Consider the following 19,952-nt stretch of genomic DNA (forward strand, 5'->3'; position numbering starts at 1 on the left):
TTTACTCTGTGAAGTAGTTTGTTTACTGTCTTAACATTACCATTTTTTATTATTGAAGTAGAGTTGCGATACAATGTTATATTAGCTTTGTGTTCAGAATGTTCTTAAAATTCCTTTTTCTGAAGACAGTTTGACTTTAGGGGTGCCTGGGTGGCTCAGTGGGTTAAGCCTCTGCCTTCCGCTCAGGTCGTGATCCCAGGGTCCTGGGATTGAGCCTCCCATGGGGCTCTCTGCTCAGCAGGGAGCCTATTTCCCCTTCTCTTTTTGCCTACTTGTGATCTCTCTCTCTCTGTCAAATAAATAAATAAAGTCTTTAAATAAATAAATAAGCAAAGCAAAGATTACTTTGCTTAAAAAAAATTAAATAAAGACTGTCTGACTTTAAAGATTTTATTTATTTGCCAGAGAGAGAGAGAGAGAGAACAAGCACAAGCAGGGGGAGCAGCAGACAGAGGGAGAAGCAGGTTTCCCGCTGAGCAGGGAGCCCCATATGGAACTCAATCCTAGGACTCTGGGATCACGACCTGAGCTGACGGCAGACACTTAAAGACTTAGCCACCCGGGTGCCCCCACGTCAAGCACTTCTACATAGAATGTTTAATCTGGTCTTCAAAACTCCAAGGGACTTTTTTTTTTTTGAACAAAAATGAAATCATACAGTAATACATGCTTACTGACTGATAATTACATACTTAATTATATTCTTTAAAAGTTTCAAACTTTACAGATAAGGCTGGAAACTTCTGGTCCCAATTTCTTCATGTTTTGTAACTTTTTTCCTGCATTATAACTGGCTTTCCTTTTTTTAGCAGTGTATTTTGAAAGAGTTCCATGACATTATACAGTCTTCTGTTTTTGATGACTCTACCATAATTTTTTAAAAGATTTTTTAAATCCATTTTGAGAGAGAGAGAACAAGAAGGGGGAAGGAGCAGAGGGAGAGGTAGAGAGAGAATCCTCAAGCAGATTCCACACTGAATACAAAGCCCAATGTGGGACTCCATCCCAGGACCCTGAGATCATAACCTGAGCTGAAATCAACAGCCTATGGTTTAACTGACTGAGCCACCCCGGTGCTCCAAAGGCTCTACCATAATTTAACCAATGTCTCCTCACTGCCTGCTTTTTGTCTTTGTTTTGGTGTAGGGGCGGGGGTTTGGCTACTATAAACAGTGCTGCATTGAACATTTCTCTATCAAAATCTTCACATGGATCATTATTTACCAAAGGATACGTTCTGAGAGGTGTAATTGTTGAATTGATCTTAAGGCTTCTGTTTCACGTTCCCAAATTCTACATGGGTAGGATTTCTATTAAGGATCAGTTAACGCACTCCAGGCAGAGAGAATGACCTGAGTAAAGAATAAAAGTAGGAAAGTGCCATGTGTGATTACGGTCTAGAGCAGCGGGGGGCCACAGATCTTCCCGAAGTGATGAAAATGGTCTGTACCTGCCACATCCAATATGGTAGCCACTAGTCATATGTGGCCACTGAGTGCTGGAGATATGGTTCATATGACTGGGGAACTGAAGTCTTACTTTAATTTCAATTTGGCCACACGTGGCCAGTGGCTGCCATATTGGACAGTGACAGCTCTCAAGCATAAGGTGTCTCCATTCAGCCTGACACTCAGCTCATCAAATAGTGGGTCCCTTCCACGTGCCAGGGTCATTCTGGGCAGTAGGAAATCATCAGTGACAGGACAAAGTTCTTGTCCTCATGATGCTTACAGTTTCCACAGGGAAAGAGAGAATAAACACAAGAAGTCATTTCATACATGCAATTCGGACATTTGTGGGGAAAAAAAAAATAAAGCCAAGTCCTGGGTAGACAGTGACTCAGGGTTGGGGGCTTGACTTCAGAGAGGACCCTCCCCAGCATCTCAGTTGACCTGGGATCTGAACGAATGCCATGGAGTCCAATCTGCGGAGAGCTGTGATGGGAAAAGCATTCTAGGCAGAAGGAAGGGCAAGCAAGGACTCTTGAGCATGTTGCTGTCAGGCCGGGAAGGCTGGAGCACGACAGGGCAGGAGAGGCTGGAGTACCAGAATGCTCAGTCACCATGATGCAGGCAAGGCTGGGTCGCAGAGGGCCTCCCCACCCCGGCGCCGGCCCCGCAAGTTCACTTCATGTGTGGAGAACTGAAACCAAAGCTGCTTGGCCCAGTGCACCCAGAACACTTTACCGAGATCCAGGCAGTCATCTCCAGTGCCTGATGTTCTGCAAGAAGGAGGGCAGTGACATTTGACCCACTGAGATCCTTCCTCTGTTGAGCTCCCTTGTATCCAGCGGCTTGCTGTGGGAGAGTATCAAGTCCAGGCCCTACCTGCATGACACACAGCCAGCCTAGAAGAGAAGCGACATCAGTCAAGGGTCCCATGAGTGAATGTGTGAGTGCAGAACATGGAAAGTGCTAAGAAGGGGCACCTGGGTGGCTCAGTGGGTTAAAGCCTCTGTCTTCAGCTCAGGTCATGATCCCGAGGTCCTGGGATTGAGCCCCACATCGGGCTCTCTGCTCAGCGGGGAGCCTGCTTCCTCCTCTCTCTCTGCCTGTCTCTCTGCCTACTTGTGATCTCTGTCTGTCAAAGAAAGAAAGAAAGAAAGAAAGAAAGAAAGAAAGAAAGAAAAAGTGCTAAGAAGGAAACCTATATCACACTGCAGTGGAGTGTTAAGTGTGCACTTGACCTGGCGTGGGAGCCCCAGGAGGCAGAGGGAAAGGAACAACTATAATGAGAGCAAAGGCTAGATGGCACTTATTATTTTAATCCCTCTACACATGGTAATTCATGTGATTCTCACAACACCCCTGTGAGGTCAGTTCTATTATTGTACCCATTTCACAGATGAGGGAAATGTTAAGGCCAAGACCATGCAACTGGTTAGTGGCAGAGCCAGGATTTAGACCCAGGGACTCTGCCTGGAGTGCATGTGTCCATTCACTCTGATAAACAGATCAGATGTGGCTCTCTGGAGACAGATCCCGGAACAAAGACGAGGCATTTTCCTGTTTTATATATTTCTAAAGTAGCCTTGACTATACACTGTCTTTCCCCTTCCCTGAATACCCAGAAACTGCCCGTTCCCTACTGCACTCCCCCTGACAGCAGCCTCACAGCTGAGCTGCTTGGGAAGGACACTGTGCCTCATGAGGGAGCACAGAGCCTGGACCTGGCAAAATCAAAGAAGGCTTCCTGGAAGAGATCACATGGGAGCTGCATCCCGAAGGACAAAAGGCTATTTGCCAGGCAAAGGGTGTGGGGGACGTTTGAGGAGGAAGCAGTATGTGCAGAGTCCTAGAGGTGAGAGGGAGAGAACTTGGAAAGTTTTAGCTACTGCAAGAGGTTCAGGATGGGCTGGTGGAGGCTCTGGGAACCCAAATGAAGCACTGCCTGCCCTCCGGAGACTGACAGAGCCCGGAAGTGGGGCAGACAAATGCCCGCATGCTTGCCTGTTTGTGTGTTTTTCTTTCCTCCCTCAAGAAGCCGTAGGTGAGTAGATAGACTAAGAGGGATGCTACAGATAGATGGAGCCCCACAAGAAAAGTCTTACATTTAGGCGCTGGACAACAGACTCTCAGGCCAATGTTGGTGACGTCCTTGGAAGGTGCAGACATGGCCTCCTGAATCTCTATGCCAAGCCTCCTGACCTTTGATTGAATCTGCTGTTCCCCCCAAACCAGCATTTGTGATAAAACCTGTTCTTGTTCAGTTTGATGGTCTCCTCATTTTGTTTTATGATCTATTGCGTGGAGTTGTCTGCCATTATTCCATTCTCACAAATTTCCCATGTTTGAGCTCTGCTGAATCCCAGGGCTTGGGTGGGCAAGTGTGGGCACCCAACCACCAGAGGCAGCAATGTCACTAGCAGAAAATGCGTCTGGGGTTCTGAAGGACTGACGGTGGTCAATGACATTTTGGAAACCCATTTACAAAAGCAACAAGGTGTGGAGTGCTAGATGCATTTCTTGGGCTTCACACACACCCTTTGGGGTAAATACTTCTATTATCCCCACTTTCCAGGTGAGGAAACTGAGGCCCTAGGAAATTGCCTGAGTCACAGAGCTGGTAAAAGTAAGATTCAAGGGATGCCTAGGTGGCTCAGTCGGTTAAGCCACTGCCTTCGGCTCAGGTCATGATCCCAGAGTCCTGGTATTGAGTCCTGCATCAGGCTCCTTGCTTGGCAGGGAGCCTGCTTCTCTCTCTGCCTCTGCCTGCTGTGTGCTTGTGCTCTCTCTCTCTCTCTCATTCTCTCTCTGACAAATAAAAATCTTTTAAAAAAACTTTTTTAAAAAGTAAGATTCAAACCCAGACCATTTTTTAAATTAATTAATTTATTTATTAAAGAGAGAGAAAGCGACCACAGGCAGACAGAGTGGCAGGCAGAGGCAGAGGGAGAAGCAGGTTCCCTGCTGAGGAAGGAGCCCGATGTGGGACTCGATCCCAGGATCCTGGGATCATGACCTGAGCCGAAAGCAGCCACTCAACCAACTGAGCCACCCAGGAGTCCCGGTCACACTTTTAAATCAATGTTATTGAAGTATAATATTCATTCAATAAAACCCATCCTTTTCCTCCATTTTAAATACTGAAATAATTGCAGATTCATGCTTAACTGTGGGGAAAAAATTGAGAGAGACCTCAGGTACACATAGCCTACTCCCCCCAGTGCTAACATCTTGCAGACCTGTTACACAATATTATAGCCAGGATTTTTTTTTCACTTTTTGGTGGGTGGCAAAATGTACATGAAATGTATCCATTTAACCATCTTTGGGTGTATTAATTCAGTGACATTCAGGATGTTCACACTGTTGTGCAACTATCACCACCATCTAACTTCCGGAACACTATTATTGTCCTAGAATAAACTTTAGACCCACTGAACAGTCAGTTCCCCTTCCCCCTTCCCCTAGATCCTGGAAACCATCCTTATACTTTCTGTTTCTATAAATTTGTCAATTCTGAGAAACTCATGGAAGTGGATATGCATACAATATTTGTCCTTTGGCTTATTTCGCTTACCATAAAGTTTTCAAGACTCATCCATATTATAGTATGTATCAGATGTACATTCCTTTTTTTAGAAAGATTTATTTTTTATTTTTTTTAAAGATTTTATTTATTTCTTTGACAGAGACATATCAGAAGTAGGCAGAGAGGAAGGCAAAGAGAGGAGGAAGCAGACTCCCCGATGAGCAGAGAGCCCAATGTGGGACTCGATCCCAGAACCCTGAGATCATGACCCGAGCTGAAGGCAGAGGCTTTAACCCACTGAGCCACCCAGGCGCCCCAGAAAGATTTATTTTTATTTACTTTCGAGAGAGTGGGGGAGGAGCAGAAGGAGAGAGAGAATCCCAAGCAGACTCCCTGCTGAGCACGGAACCCAATCTGGGGCTCCATCCCACAACCCTGAGGTCATGACCTGAGCTGAAACCAAGGGTCAGATGCTCAGCTGACTGAGCCACCCAGGAGCCCCCAGACTCTCATTCCTATTTGACGCTGAATAATAGTCCATTGTATGAATAGACCACGTATTATTTATTTATCTCTTGATGAATATTTGGGCTGTTGTTGCCTTTTGGCTTTTGTGGAAAATGTTGCTATGAACGTGGGTGTCAAGTGTCTATTTAAATCCCTGCTTTCAATATTGACATTGACATAATCTACTCATCTTTTTCAGATTTCCTGTTTCATTTGTACTCATTTGTGTGTGTGTGTGTGTGTGTGTGTGTGTGTGAAGTTCTATACAATTTTATCACGTGTGTAGGCTTGTGGATCCACCACGAAGGTCAAGATACTTGAATAGCTCCAACACTAAAAGGATCCTTCAAGTCACCCTTCCATAATCACTCTCCACCCTCTCCACCTTCCACCATACCCACTGGGGGCCACTAATCTGACCTTCACTTCCAAAACTTTGTCATTGCACAAGTGTTCTGTACATGGAACAATACAGTACATAACCTTCTGAGATAGGCTTTTTCACTCAGCATAATTTCTGGGAGATTCCTCCAAATAATTGTGTATTTCAATAGTTTGTTTCTCTTATCGAGGAATTACAATCCATAGCCTGTAGAACAGTTAGTGTAATCATTCTTCTGTTGAAGGACCTCTGGACTAATTCTAGTTTTTGACTATTACAAATGAAGTTGCAACTTATATACAGATTTCTGTGTGAACATAGTCTTAGTTTCCCTGGGATATATGCCAGGAGTACATTCTCTGGTATAGATATACTATAGTTTGCCTAACCATTCATCTAGTAAAGGACGACAATGTGGGTTGCTTCCAGTTTGGGCTATTATGAATAAAGCTGCTATAAAAATTCATGTGCAGATTTTTGCATGAATATGAACCATTTCTCTGGGGGAAAATGCCTAGGAGTGCAGCGGATAGATCATATGGTAGTTGCATCTCAGGTTTTTTTTTTTTTTAAGATTTTATTTATTAATTTGACAGAGAGAAATCACAAGTAGACGGAGAGGCAGCCAGAGAGAGAGCGAGAGGGAAGCAGGCTCCCTGCTGTGCAGAGAGCCGGATGCGGGACTCGATCCCAGGACCCTGAGATCATGACCTGAGCCGAAGGCAGCGGCTTAACCCACTGAGCCACCCAGGTGCCCCACATCTCAGGTTTTTTAAAGAAATTCCCAAACTATTTCCAGAGTGGCTGTACCATTTTACCTTCCAGCCAGCAACATATGAGTGATCTAGTTTCTCCACCTCTTTGTTAATATTTGGTATTGTGACCATTTTTTCTTTTAAGTACTCTGATAGGAGTGTAGCAATATCCCATTAGGATTCTAATTTGCATTTCTCTGATGGCAATGATGCAGAACATCTTTCCATGTACACAGGATGTCCATCTGTACATCCTATTTGGTGAAATGTCTGTTCATGATTTTTGCCCATTTTTAAATGGATTACTTGATTTTTCACTGTTAAGTGGAAAGAGATTTTTCTCTTTGTAGAAATATCCTGGTCCTTTGTCAGATATGTGGTTTGCAAACATTTTCTCTGAGTCTTTAGCTTGTCTTTTCATCCTCTTAAAAGGGTCCTTCAGGGGCGCCTGGGTGGCTCAGTGGGTTAAGCCGCTGCCTTCGGCTCAGGTCATGATCTCAGGGTCCTGGGATCGAGCCCCACATCGGGTTCTCTGCTCAGCAGGGAGCCTGCCTCCCCCTCTCTCTCTGCCTGCCTCTCTGCCTACTTGTGATCTATCGAATAAATAAAATCTTAAAAAAAAAAAAAAAAAAAAGGGTCCTTCACAGAACAAATGGTGGTAATTTTGATGAGGTCCGGTTTATCGATTTTCTCCCTTATGGATCATGCTTTTGGTGTTGAGTCTAACAAGTCTTTGTCTAGTCCTAGATCCTGAAGATTTTCTCTGACTTTTTTTCCTAAACATTTTATAGTTTTATATTTACTTTTAACTCTGTGATCCATTTTGAGTGACTTGGGCTTCATGAAAACTCACTGTGCATGGGCAGGCTTTGGTATTCTGCAACAGCTCCAGATCCAAGGGGGCCACTATGCAGATTTCTGGAGCCCTAGCTCAGTAGCTTCCCTCTTGTTGATACTCTACAAGGAAGCTCTGCTCTTAACCATTACACTGTACTGCCTCTTCTGTAAGGTAGAGGTTGTGCAGGTACAGATCAGTCATTAGTCAATTATACTGACTGAGTCCAGGTAAAACTCCACAAAAGATGTGAAGAAGAAGACCTCTGACTTAGGATTCTCCAGAAAAACAGAACCAATAGAAAATATAGACGGATAGACAGATAGCTATTAAGGGATTGGTTCACATGAGTAGGGAGGCTGAGGAGCCCCAAGATCTGTAAGCTGGAGCCCCGGGAGAGCTGATGGTAGTGTAATTCCAGTCCGAGTCAGAAGGCCTGAGAACCAGAAGAGTCTATGATCTAAGTTCCAGTCCAAGCTAAGCTTGAAGGTAAGAGAAGTCCAATATCTCAGTTCAAAGACAGGCAGAGAGAGTGAACTTTCCCTTCCTCAGCCCTTTGTTCTGTTCAATTGGGTGGACGAGGCCCACCCTCATCAGGGAGAGAAATCTGCTTTACTCAGCGTATGGATTCCACTGCTAATCTCCTCCAAAAATACCCTCCCTCACCAACACACCCTGAATATTTGACCAAGTATCTGGGCACACTATGACCCTGCCAAGTTGACAATAAAATTAACCCTCACAACATCCTACCCCAGCCACCCCCACATGAGCCCAAGGTAGTGATTGGGAAATTTGAGACAGTGGCAGCATGTTGAGCAAAAGGATTGCACAGGGACAAACCATGACGTCCCTCTCTTCCACGTGACCTATCATTCACTCTTCTTCCTGCACCCCTACCTCTCCAGTCCCTCCAACCTCCTCCATCCATGAGGAGCCAGGAAATCAGTTGCCAACACCCCCTATCCAGCTCCCAAGCTTTGGCTAAAATGAGCCCAAATGGGGATATCATACCCTGGTTCATGGCTGGGCCCCAGAGCTTGCACCTGTTTTCTCTGGATCTTGAGGTCTCAGATCTTGGAGTTGGAAACTCCAAAGATTGGTTTTGAATCTTTCTTGGCATAAAACGAAGGCCACAGGATAGAGGATGGGAGTGGGCACAGGAAGAAGAAGACCTTGAGGGAGGAAGTGTCGGGGGCACAGGACAGACAAGGAAAAACAATCAGGAACTGAAAAGAGTCTTAACCCCCTTCATCCAGAGGATACAGACTGATAACTCTCAAGTGGAAGCTAGCCTAAAGGAACATTTTGTTTAAATTACACAATATCTTCAATTTTGGGGGCCTACGATTCAAGAAGTATATGTTGCCTACAACTCAACATCTTCCAATATTCTTGACAGATGAGAAGACGTGGTGATGGCGGACACACATTCTCACAGGACAACTGGTTAGAATTCTGTAGGCATGGCCCCCTTTGGACAGAGTATGTGTCTTTGGTTTTATTGCAGTCTCCCCACTCCGGTCACCCACCAGCACTGAGTCTCGGCATCATTCCTCATTGAACTCTGAACCAGCACTGTTTTTCTTTTTCTTTCTTCTTCTTCTTCTTTTTTTTTTTTTTTTTTAAAGATTCTATTGATTTAGGGGCGCCTGGGTGGTTCAATGGGTTAAGCTTCTGCCTTCGGCTCAGGCCATGATCTCAGGGTCCTGGGATCAAGCCCCTCATCGGGCTCTCTGCTCAGCAGGGAGCCTGCTTCCCCCTCTCTCTCTGCCTGCCTCTCTGCCTACTTGTGATCTCTCTGTCAAATAAATCAATAGAATCTTTTCTTTTAGGGGCGCCTGGGTGGCTCAGTGGGTTAAGCCGCTGCCTTCGGCTCAGGTCATGATCTCAGAGTCCTGGGATCGAGTCCCGCATCGGGCTCTCTGCTCAGCGGAGAGCCTGCTTCTCTCTCTCTCTCTCTGCCTGCCTCTCCATCTACTTGTGATTTCTCTCTGTCAAATAAATAAATAAAATCTTTTAAAAAAAAAAAAAAAAGAATCTTTTCTTTTAAAGAAAAAGAATCTTTTATTTTATTTTTTTTTTAAGATTTTTATTTATTTATTTATTTGACAGAGAGAAATCACAAGTAGACGGAGAGGCAGGCAGAGAGAGAGAGAGAAGCAGGCTCCCCGCCGAGCAGAGAGCCCGATGCGGGACTCGATCCCAGGACCCCGAGATCATGACCCGAGCCGAAGGCAGCGGCTTAACCCACTGAGCCACCCAGGCGCCCCGAAAAAGAATCTTTTAAAGAAAAGATTCTATTGATTTATTTGACACAAAGAGAGCAGGGGGAGCAGCAGGCAGAGGGAGAGAGAGAAGCAGGCTCCCTGCTGAGTAGGGAGCCTGAAGTGGGGCTCGATCCCAGGACCCTGAGGTCATGACTTGAGCTAAAAACAAGAGCTGGACGCTTACCCGTCTGAGCCACCCATTCGCCCCCCAGGCACTGTTTTTCTGACTCCCTACCTGTGTCATATTTTATCTGACCTGCCTGGCCTTCTTGGGCCCCTACTCTTTTGACCTCTTCGCAAGTCTGAGTCCTTCATGTAACAGAAGAAACAAGTTCAGAGAAAGGTACGGCCTGCTGATGACCTTGAGTGACTCAGTGGCAGAATCAGAACCAGAATCAGGACCAGAGTTCCAGTGCCTCGTTCTTCTGAGGCTCTCCTGGGCCTGAGTCTTCAACGCCTGTCCCCTGGCAGTGCCCGAAGCTCTTCTCCTCTGAGGCACTCAATGGGAAACTGAGGCCTGCTAGCCATCAGGACTCCCACTGCTGGGGACTCCAGACTGAAGAGAAGGGCCTGACTGCTTGTGTGGGCAGGGAGTCATGTGATCTGGACAGGAACGTCCGAGTAGCAGGAACTGTCTTGAAATCAGAGCTACGTTGGGAGATGCAGACCAAACGGCACTTGGAAGGGGGCCAAAAGTGTGGTGGGCCTCAGGCCAGGAGGGGAAAATAAGTTCCTGCATTTCGGTCAACGAGACTCTTCCGCCAGAGCTCGCCACTTCTGCCTTTGGAAAGTGTTTCACAATGTGTGTGAGGACAGCTGAGATCAGCTGAGGGTGGAGAGGAGGTGTGGGCTTGCACACGGACGGGCAGGCACCAGCCCTCAGAGAGAGAGTGTGTGTGCTGAGTGGCCACGAGCATCCCACTCGCACGCACAGTGCCTGAGTCTGCCATCCTCATGACAGGTGAGTAGCCCCCTCCAGGGCCAGAGTCCTAAAAGGGGGTTGGGAGTAGGGGAGAGTCAGGGACTGCCATGGGTATCCTGGCCTCGACCCAATGCCAGATAGTAGCCGGGGGTTGGACTCTTTTCATCAAGTGCTGAGTGTCCCATTTGTCTGTTCTCTGAGGATTTGGAGCTCCTGGAGCTTACCTGTCTGATGGAGGAGGCAGGGTGAGGCCATGGGACTTACACATTGGCATCAGTGTGCCCTCCTCAGAGCCCAGTGTCCCCCTCTGCATCCTTTGTGGCAGGAGAGACCTGGATTTGAGAATCTCTCTGCCCACATGGAAGGAGAGTAATTCTAGCAGCTTCTGAAATATTTGGTTGGTCGGGGCACCTGGGTGACTCAGTAGGGTAAGCGTCCAGCTCTTGTTTTCAGCTCAGGTCATGATCTCAGGGTAGTGACACTGACCCCCAGATTGGGCTCCATGCTCCACGTGGAATCTGCTGGAGATTCTCTCCCTGTCTCCCTCTTCTTCCCCCTTGCATGTGCTTGCTCTTTCTCTCAATAAATTAAACAAACAAACAAACAAATAAATAAAATCTTGACACATTTGGCCAATGGTTGGAGGTGATGGACCCAAGATGGGAATCAAGGGTCCCTGTTCACATGGGTCTTAATCTCTCCCCTTTGTCAGGAAGCCACTGTAGGGGGGAACAACAGAGAGCTTTACACCTGGGCCACCAGAAAGAAACCAGGCACTCACCACCCCTCCTTGGGGCCCTTTGCAGGTGACAAGGACCCTCAAAGGCCAAGCAGGCCCAACTATGGCTCCATCTCCAGCCCACCCAGCTCGGAGCCACACGAGCAAGAAGCTCTTAGAACAACATACCTGAGTGAGAAGATCCCCATCCCCGACACAGAACCGGTAAGAAGACTGGAAACATCCTGGGGTCTTTCAGGATTGACAGGATGTTATAGGATCTCACAGGCCAGGGGAAAGAGATCTTTTGAAGACCATGGGAAGTCCCTTCCAGCTCTGAGCAGCAGTGACTGACAGTGGCGACTGGTCCTCTTCTGTTTCCGTCCTTAGCACTTACCTAGGGGGCTCACATTTTGTCTAAAAATGATCGAGTGGATTTCTGAGCGAATCCCAGCTTTCTTATGGACAGAAAGGGATCTGGGGCGAGTTGAGGCTGGAGCCTAGAGCATCTCTTGTGGTACTAGAGAAAAGGACCAGGGCGAGGACACCGGGAGAAATGACGGAAGCTGACAGGATGCTTTCTAGAGTGCTGTCAGCCTGCACTTCCAGAATCTTCAGCAGATCCTTAGGTTGCCAGGCCTCGCCCTGGAATGGGATGGGGAGATCTTAGGCTCAGTGGACTCCAGAAAGGAGGGACTGTGGTTTGAAAAGGGACTGGGAAAGGAGGAGCAGGACCAGGGAGGCCTGACCCCAGGAAAGACACCCTCTGGGCTCTGAGGATCTGCTGAGTCAGGGCAAGCATGAGGCAGACTGGTCAGTCGTAGGCCGGCTGCCAAACTGGACAGATCCAGAAAGCAAATCCAGTATGACTCAGCAAATCCTGCTGCTTCCTCCCACTCCATGCCCTCCACCCCAGGGTGGCAGCTCCAGGAATGGGGGAAAGGAGGGGACAGGGCTAGATAGCCTGGGGCTGATGAGCTCAGAGGGGCTCAGCGGGGGGCACGCCAAGGCACCAACATCTCCTCCCTTCACTCTCACCTGCAGGGCACATTCAGCCTGAGGAAGCTGTGGGCCTTCACAGGGCCCGGCTTCCTCATGAGCATCGCTTTCCTGGATCCAGGAAACATTGAGTCGGATCTTCAGGCTGGCGCTGTGGCTGGATTCAAAGTGATTGAGTTGGGGCACCCTTGGGAGGGCAGAGCCTCCCCCACCCTGCAACTTGACATACTTCCCCAGAGTGGACTCCATGGCTGGTGTTGGAGGGAGCAGGCATCAAGTTCAAATGGACCCAAAAAGGGCCCCCAGGGCTGCCCTGCCAGTGTGGGATGTATGGGGGAGAGGTGCTGGTCTTCTGGCTCCATCTCCTCTATTCCCTCCCCAAGGGGTGTCCTTAGAGGGTTAGAGGGTACCAGCAGCAGCTTGGGTTGCCAAAGGGTTCCCCACCCCCCCAAACCCCCACCACTGAAGGCCTCTCCCTATCTTCTCACAGCTGCTCTGGGTGCTGCTATGGGCCACAGTGCTGGGCCTGCTCTGCCAGCGGCTTGCTGCCCGGCTGGGCGTGGTGACAGGCAAGGACTTGGGTGAGGTCTGCCATCTCTACTACCCTAAGGTGAGCTTGGTGCACCTGGACAGGGAGCACTCACAAACCCCAAGCCCCAAACAGCTATTTACAGCTTCCATGGTCAAATAAACACATCATCTCAAGCGAGGCATCACAAGTCCATTTGATAGATGGGAAGACTGAGGCTCAAACTAATAGCGCACAGACTGAGAGGGATGTTAGAGATACCTGCTCATTTTACAGGAGGGGACATTGAAACCTGGGAAAGTGACTTGCCCAAGGTGCAAGTTAGGTAGGCACTGGCTCGGGATGGTCATTGGCTGGAGTGGACACTGGGGACCCTACTGCCGGTGACCGTCCAGGTGGGAAAACAGAAACCAGGCCATTAGATATTTCAAAGGTATTTAATGCAGGGATGCAGTCACGAAGCTATTGGAAGGGCTGGAGGAGCAAGGAAAGGAGGTGTTACCCAGGGATCAGAAAGCTGCTGGGCAGCTGCCCCAGTCACCATTTGCGGCCAAGCTTCTGGAAGCATGGCCACCAAGACTGAGAGAGCCCCGGCTGCCAAGGTGCTCTTGCTGGCAACACTGCCAGGAACACCCCTAGAAGTAGGGGGGGAAAAACGATCTCTCCTTGCCTTTCAATCTCTCTTAATTGTTTCCTACAAAACCTAACTGGAAGCCAGCGGGCAAGGCCGGCAGGTGTTGCAAGCTGGCTGCCTGCCCAACCTTATCATGCAGGGTACAGAAAGCCATGGGACATCAACAAATAATGAGGATAACTGGCCCATCATTGGTAAAGGGTTGCCTCTTCCCCCAGGTGCCCCGCACACTCCTCTGGCTGACCATCGAACTAGCCATCGTGGGCTCAGACATGCAGGAGGTCATTGGCACCGCCATTGCGTTCAGTCTGCTCTCAGCCGGACGGTACCACCCCAACGGGTCCCAGTTCTGCAGTCCACGGACCTCCCTGGACTTGCCTCAGTCCCTTTGACCCAGCCGAACCCTCTGACTTAGAGCTGTTGTGCTGTGTTGCTTGCTGGGGTGGGGGGGTGTGCATCAGAGAGATGTTGAAATTCTGAGAGACCCAGAAACGTGGAGTGACTCCTCTCAAGTCACACAGATGCGAGTCACCACTAGGGCTTAGGAACTGCAGCCCCGAGCTTGAGGTCAGGCTGGCTCCCCACCCAGTTTGGCCTTTCTTTCCTTGTGTTTTGTGTCATTTTCCCATCCCCAGCACGCTCTGCTCCCCTCTCCCCTTAGCTGCCTAGAGCCACGTGGGTCCCTGCTCCCAGGAGGCCAGATTCCACAGTCTCCTGCCTGGGGAGGTGGAGGGGGGGCGGTGGGGGGCGGTTTCCAGACCCTTGCCCCTCCGCTGGGCTGACCCTGGCCACTCCGGTTTCAGAATCCCGCTCTGGGGCGGCGTCCTCATCACCATCGTGGACACCTTCTTCTTCCTCTTCCTTGACAACTATGGTGGGTGCGCCGCTTGGCTCACAAGCGACGGGTATAAACCTCGCTCTGCCGTACTGAGAGGAGAGAAAGGCTCGCAGCCCGCTCACTCCGGCTGTGTGTGGGCTTGAGCGAGTTACTTGGACTTGGGTTTTTTCATCTATACCATTACCAATCGCTTACAATTGTTGTTGGTGTTGTTACCCTTTGCTTTCCCCCTAGGGTTGCGGAAGCTGGAAGCCTTTTTTGGATTCCTTATTACTATTATGGCCTTGACCTTCGGCTACGAGGTGGGAAGCCAAGGAAGCCAAAGCCGCAACACTCCCCTCCCCCCTCCCGCCAAGGCCATTCCTCCCGGCCCCCTGCAGAGCCTGGGGGAGGGAGGGGGACAGAGGCCTTTAGCCACGCCCCCTAGCGGCCAGGGTGCGGGCGGATGGTGGGAACAGCCGGTCACCCAGGTCTCGGCCTGACCAGGCGTCTCCCCACAGTACGTGGTCGCGAGACCCGCCCAGCTAGCGCTTCTTCAGGGCCTGCTCCTGCCCTCGTGCCCGGGCTGCGGCCGTCCAGAGCTGCTGCAGGCCGTGGGCATCGTCGGCGCCATCATCATGCCTCACAACATCTACCTGCACTCGGCCCTGGTGAAGGTGAGCCAAGCTTGGAAGGGGAGGGAGTGATGTCAGCTCCCCTCCGCCCGGCTCGTGCGGTCACCGAACACGGAGCCCCGCCCCTTTGGCTCCCGCCTTCCTGATTTCAGGCGGGAAGTGATTCATTCCCTACTTATTCAATGTGTAGTAATAGGGTGTCTACTGTGTGCTGGGAATCAGGGAACAATGATGAAAAGGCAGACAAATCATCCGCCTTTCTAGGGCTTGTATTCTAGTGGGGCAGACAGACCAGGAGCAAGTAAACAGGTAAAGGAAAGAATTATAGATTGTGAAAGGTGCTTTGAAGGAAGGAAACAGAGAAATATGATAATGACTAAGCAGGAGCTGCTTTAGAAAAGTTAGTCGAGAAAGGCCTTTCTAAGGAGGTAATCTTTGAGACACAAAGGATGGGAAGGAAGATCAGGGGAGAAGATATTCCCAGTAGAGGGGATGGCAAGTGCAAAGGCCCTTAAGACAGGGTATAACTGGGCATACAGCAGGGGGTCAGCTGACCCAGGCCTGTCCCAAACTGCCACAGGGAGAAAGAAGAACTGAGGCTTGCAGGGAACAGAAGTAGAAGTGTGAAGATGGAGAATGTTGGGGGAGCTCTGAGGAACTTTGGCTCTTTCCTCCCCTCTGACCTTCTTAGTCTCGAGAGATAGACCGGTCCCGCCGGACGGACATCCGAGAAGCCAACATGTACTTCCTGATTGAGGCCACCATCGCCCTGTCTGTCTCCTTCTTCATCAATCTCTTTGTTGTAGCCGTATTTGGGCAGGCCTTCTACCAGCAAACCAATGAGGCTGCGGTGAGCTACACCTCCCCACACAGCCACAGCCGGCCTCCCCAACCCCCAAACCCTGCAGGCTCTGCTGGGGACACCAGGCAATGCATCTGAGCCCTTTGAGTGTCTGTCCCACAGTTTCTGCAAGGGTAGGGGAGGGCATCTGTGGACTGGCCTCTGGCTGAGACCCCTCCCCCACTCTGTTGGGGAGTCATGGTTCTGACAACCTTGGGGGGGGTGGAGGAGGGGACAAGGCACAGACATCCAAAGGAGGTGACTGGGAGGGAGGAGCTGAGTCTTGGAGGAGTCTTGGAGGACCCAACTGTACCTTGAAGGATGCCAGGATTTGTCCAGTGAACTTTGGGGAGAGCATTCTGGGAATTGGGGCCCACTTGAACATGAGCACAGAGTTGGGAAGGTTCAAGCAGTCCTTTTCTTCTCTGAGTCCTCTCTCCTGATCATCTTCATCATTAGCAGATAAACCATCATCCATTCAGCAAAGATTTACTGAGTATGTTATGGCTTAGTCAGTGCCTCCACACTAGGGACAGAGCAGCCAATGATACAAAGCTCCTCACTGGGTCTCTGGGATCTGGGACCTGTGCCTCTCTCCTTTCTCAGTGGGTTTTTGCCATGCGGGTCTGACAACTGCTAGCCAGGGGTGTGGGTGCTCACCGAACGCTGAGCACTGTAGGGCGCGGGGGGGGGGGGGGGGGGGGTACTGGCCATGCCTCCGGGGATGCAGCAGGCACTGCCACTGTCTTGCTCTGTGGCCTTAAGGACCAGGCGGCCTCAGGCCTGTGCTAAGTGGGTCCAGTGTACGGGAGAGGGGCTGTGGAGCAGCTTGGGTCACTGCCAGCCAACTCATTGTGGTAATGCCCGCTCTTACAAACTCAACAGAACCCTGGAAACCGGGTTCCCGTATGGATTCTTCTCAATTTTAGATGTTGGCCACAAATTCACATTACAGAGGAAAAACATTCGTTAGTCAAAGAAACTGTCTGGCCGGATTCAGCCCGGTCAACAGTTTTCGACCCCTGGTGAAGGCCTGGCTGTCTGATTTTCTGAGACTGTGCACGTTACATCTGATTTTCTGAGACTGTGCACATCACCTTCCTACTGTCCCGGTGCCCACAGTTCAACGTCTGTGCCAACAGCAGCCTCCACGACTACGCCAAGATCTTCCCCAAGAACAACCTTACCGTGGACGTGGACATTTACCAAGGAGTAAGCACCAAGCAGGGGTGGGATTGGAAAGTAACCAACCGTCCAGCCCCAACCGGGCTCATCGCCACGCCCACCTCGGGGTGGAGCTGTGCGAGGGGGCGGTGCCACAGGTCTAACCACACCTCGCCCCGCAGGGCGTGATCCTGGGCTGCATCTTCGGCCCCGTTGCCCTCTACATCTGGGCCGTGGGGCTCCTAGCGGCCGGGCAGAGCTCCACCATGACCGGCACGTACGCGGGACAGTTTGTGATGGAGGTGCGGTCTGGGGCGGGATGGGAAGGGCCAAGGGTCCCAGGTCAACGGCTACACTACTGGGGGGTCAGACACCTCATTACTCCTTTAAGCAGCCCAGAGGCGCTATTTTAAGCCCCGCTTTAACGATGAGAAAATCTGCAGAGAAGTAAGGCTGCTGGCTCAGTAGCTCACTCACTACTGGCTGCAGACCCACGATTAATAGGAGCCTTTACCCCAAAAGCTTAGTCTTAAGCATGCAGCTGTGGGGGAAACCCCTATTTCTTCTCTGCCAACTAGCATCAGAGCTGCTCCCATTTCAGAGATGGAAAAACAGGGGGTTTGCCCTGTTGCGAAATGGGCTGAGGGACGACAGAGGATCCCTCCTCTGGAATCCCTAGTCCTGAACCCCACCACAAAGGTGCCCCACTACCCCATACCCCAGGGCTTCCTGAAGCTGCGGTGGTCACGCTTTGCCCGCGTGCTCCTGACTCGCTCCTGCGCCATCCTGCCCACCGTGCTGGTGGCGGTCTTCAGGGACTTGAAAGACCTGTCAGGTCTCAATGACCTGCTCAACGTGCTGCAGAGCCTGCTGGTGAGCCCATGGTCCCTGGCACCCCTGCACCTGCTGAGCTGCACAGGAACCACAGCAAACCTCCATTCGCAGCCTGTCCTTAACACTCATCGAAATACACCTTGCCTCTAAGGCTCACAGCAGTCCCCAGGGGAACCACCATTGTCCCATTTCACTGACTGGAAAACTGATGTACACCGTTAAGTGTCCGGGGGCAGAGCTGGCATTCAGACTTGGGCAGCCTGGGACCAGAGCGCCCAAACGCTTTCTCCTGCTTTGAAGCCTCACAACTTTGGAAGGCACAGAGGTGGAGAGCCTAAAGGCTCTGAGCGATGAGGGGACTTGGCCGAGGGCACACAGGCAGAGCAGGACGGGAGCCCTGCTCCACTCCCCCGGTCCGGCTGCATTGTGAGGGCAGGGCCCCTCAGCCCCATCCTCCTGCTTCTCCCCAGCTTCCCTTTGCTGTGCTGCCGATCCTTACATTCACCAGCATGCCCGCTGTGATGCAGGAGTTTGCCAATGGCCGGTGAGTACCGCCCTCCCCCAACCCTGGACTTTCAGTTCTGCATTTGATCCTCACACCCACCCAGAGATAGGAATTACCAGCATCCAAAGAAGCTCATGAAGGTTAAGGAACGTGTGCAGGGACACCCTACAATCAAGTGTGGGGAACTAGGACTGGAATCTGGGGAGGGAGGCTATGTCTAGAACCTGAGCTCCTCACTGGCTCACCCCAGACTCTGCTCTTGCCAAATCGCACCAGTGTGGAGTTGGAGGGCCCAGGAGACAGGAGCGGGCAAGTGGTCTGCTGCGCCAGATCCCACAGCCCAGAGAAGGTGGCTTTGCGCATGCCCTCAGCCTCCTCCAGGCTGGCTTGGGCAGTGGAGAAAAGGAAGAGATGCAGCCAGTACTGAGCAGCATCCCTCCTGCCCCCAGGTTGAGCAAGGCCATCACATCCTTCATCATGGCTCTGGTCTGTGCCATCAACCTCTACTTCGTGGTCATCTACCTGCCCAGCCTCCCGCACCCTGCCTACTTCGTCCTTGTAGCTCTGCTGGCTGCCGGCTACCTGGGCCTCACAGCCTATCTGGTACTGCAGGGCCAGAGGGTGCCTTGGGGATGGGGGAGGCAAGGAAAGGAGGCAAAGGATGGAGGGCACTGGGGAAAGGGGATTCACCTGGGCTTCCTGGGAGGTCTTGCTCTCTCCTGGACTCATGTCATCCTTCTCCCAGGTCTGGACCTGTCTCATTGCCCATGGAGCCACCCTTCTGGTCCACAGCTCCCATCAACATTTCTTGTATGGGCTTCTTGAAGAGTAGAAGAGGGGGAAGATCTCTGGATGAACTCCCCACCCTGTGGCTGGCTGGGGTTTGGGATGACTGGGGCAGACGGGCCTGCTGGGGTGTGTGTGAAGGCAGCAAGATGGAGTGGGAGTTTTGGAGGCAGGCCAACCTGGATTCCGTAGGAACCTGCTGTTTCCTAGGTTGGACAAGTGATTAACCTCCAGCCTCAGTGTTCTCATCTGTAGAATGGGGACAACACCAAACTTGCAATGGATGTAAAGCACTTTAACACAGTGCCTGACACTTGGGACTTAAAAACTATAGTAATTCCAAAAATATTTATGGAGCACCTATAGGAGTGACCTGACGGAGGGACCCAGTTGGGGCAGGACACCAGCTCTAAACCGGCGTTTAGGATAATCCGATGAATGCTCAATAAATGCTAGTTCACTTCTCGTCCAAAAGAGCGGGAGAGCAGAAACCGGGAAAGCACGAATCTGCTAGAGTAGCCTCAGAGTTTCTGTACCACCCGCAAACCACATCCCAGGCAGTAAAACGGAGGCGCAGTTGTCCCCTCTTCAGGCACCGGGTCGTGGAACCCGAGTCCTTGCCTCGGAGGCCCAGTTCATTTGCCATCTCCCCAGGGGACCCGGCCGCCCGGACTCCCACGCCGCGCGTTTAAAGCTCCCTCCGCACTGACTTCCAGCTCCCCCTAGGGGCAGGGACGGTCCCAAGTGCCCTCACTCCCCGCCGCCGCCTCCCCGCTCCCGGCCAAAGAGGAGGCGGGCGCTCGAGCCTGGCGCCCTGGGGCCTCGGAATCCGCCCCGGCAAACCA

The 19,952-nt window shown here is 50.8% G+C and overlaps 1 protein-coding gene across 2 annotated transcripts; it reads left to right on the top strand.

The window, feature by feature from the left end:
- Window positions 1-10,436: 10,436 nt before the first annotated feature.
- On the top strand, window positions 10,437-19,581 carry SLC11A1 (solute carrier family 11 member 1). 2 transcript variants are annotated; one of them, XM_004762752.3, is made up of 15 exons: window positions 10,443-10,684; window positions 11,452-11,588; window positions 12,408-12,530; window positions 12,853-12,972; window positions 13,744-13,850; window positions 14,329-14,399; window positions 14,598-14,665; window positions 14,864-15,019; window positions 15,669-15,827; window positions 16,941-17,030; window positions 17,165-17,284; window positions 17,706-17,855; window positions 18,287-18,360; window positions 18,771-18,924; window positions 19,067-19,581. In XM_004762752.3, the coding sequence occupies exons 1-15, from the start codon at window positions 10,678-10,680 to the stop codon at window positions 19,151-19,153; spliced, it is 1,623 nt and encodes a 540-aa protein (XP_004762809.2). In that variant the 5' UTR covers window positions 10,443-10,677; the 3' UTR covers window positions 19,154-19,581. The 2 variants fall into 2 exon arrangements, with proteins under 2 accessions (XP_044934674.1, XP_004762809.2); XM_045078739.1 differs by lacking the exon at window positions 17,706-17,855 and having other exon boundaries at window positions 10,437-10,684.
- Window positions 19,582-19,952: the final 371 nt, after the last annotated feature.

The sequence above is a fragment of the Mustela putorius genome, unplaced genomic scaffold, assembly GCF_011764305.1.
Source record: "Mustela putorius furo isolate JIRA1106 unplaced genomic scaffold, ASM1176430v1.1 tig00000275_pilon_pilon_pilon, whole genome shotgun sequence".
NCBI classification, from domain to species: Eukaryota; Metazoa; Chordata; class Mammalia; order Carnivora; family Mustelidae; genus Mustela; species Mustela putorius.

What these genes read in the sequence shown, in the direction of transcription:
- SLC11A1 (XM_004762752.3), top strand. An exon ending in AGTCTGCTCTCAGCCGGACG is followed by an intron (nt 13,851 to 14,328) that starts GTACCACCCCAA and finishes CTCCGGTTTCAG; the next exon opens with AATCCCGCTCTGGGGCGGCG. An exon ending in AGCAAACCAATGAGGCTGCG is followed by an intron (nt 15,828 to 16,940) that starts GTGAGCTACACC and finishes CGGTGCCCACAG; the next exon opens with TTCAACGTCTGTGCCAACAG.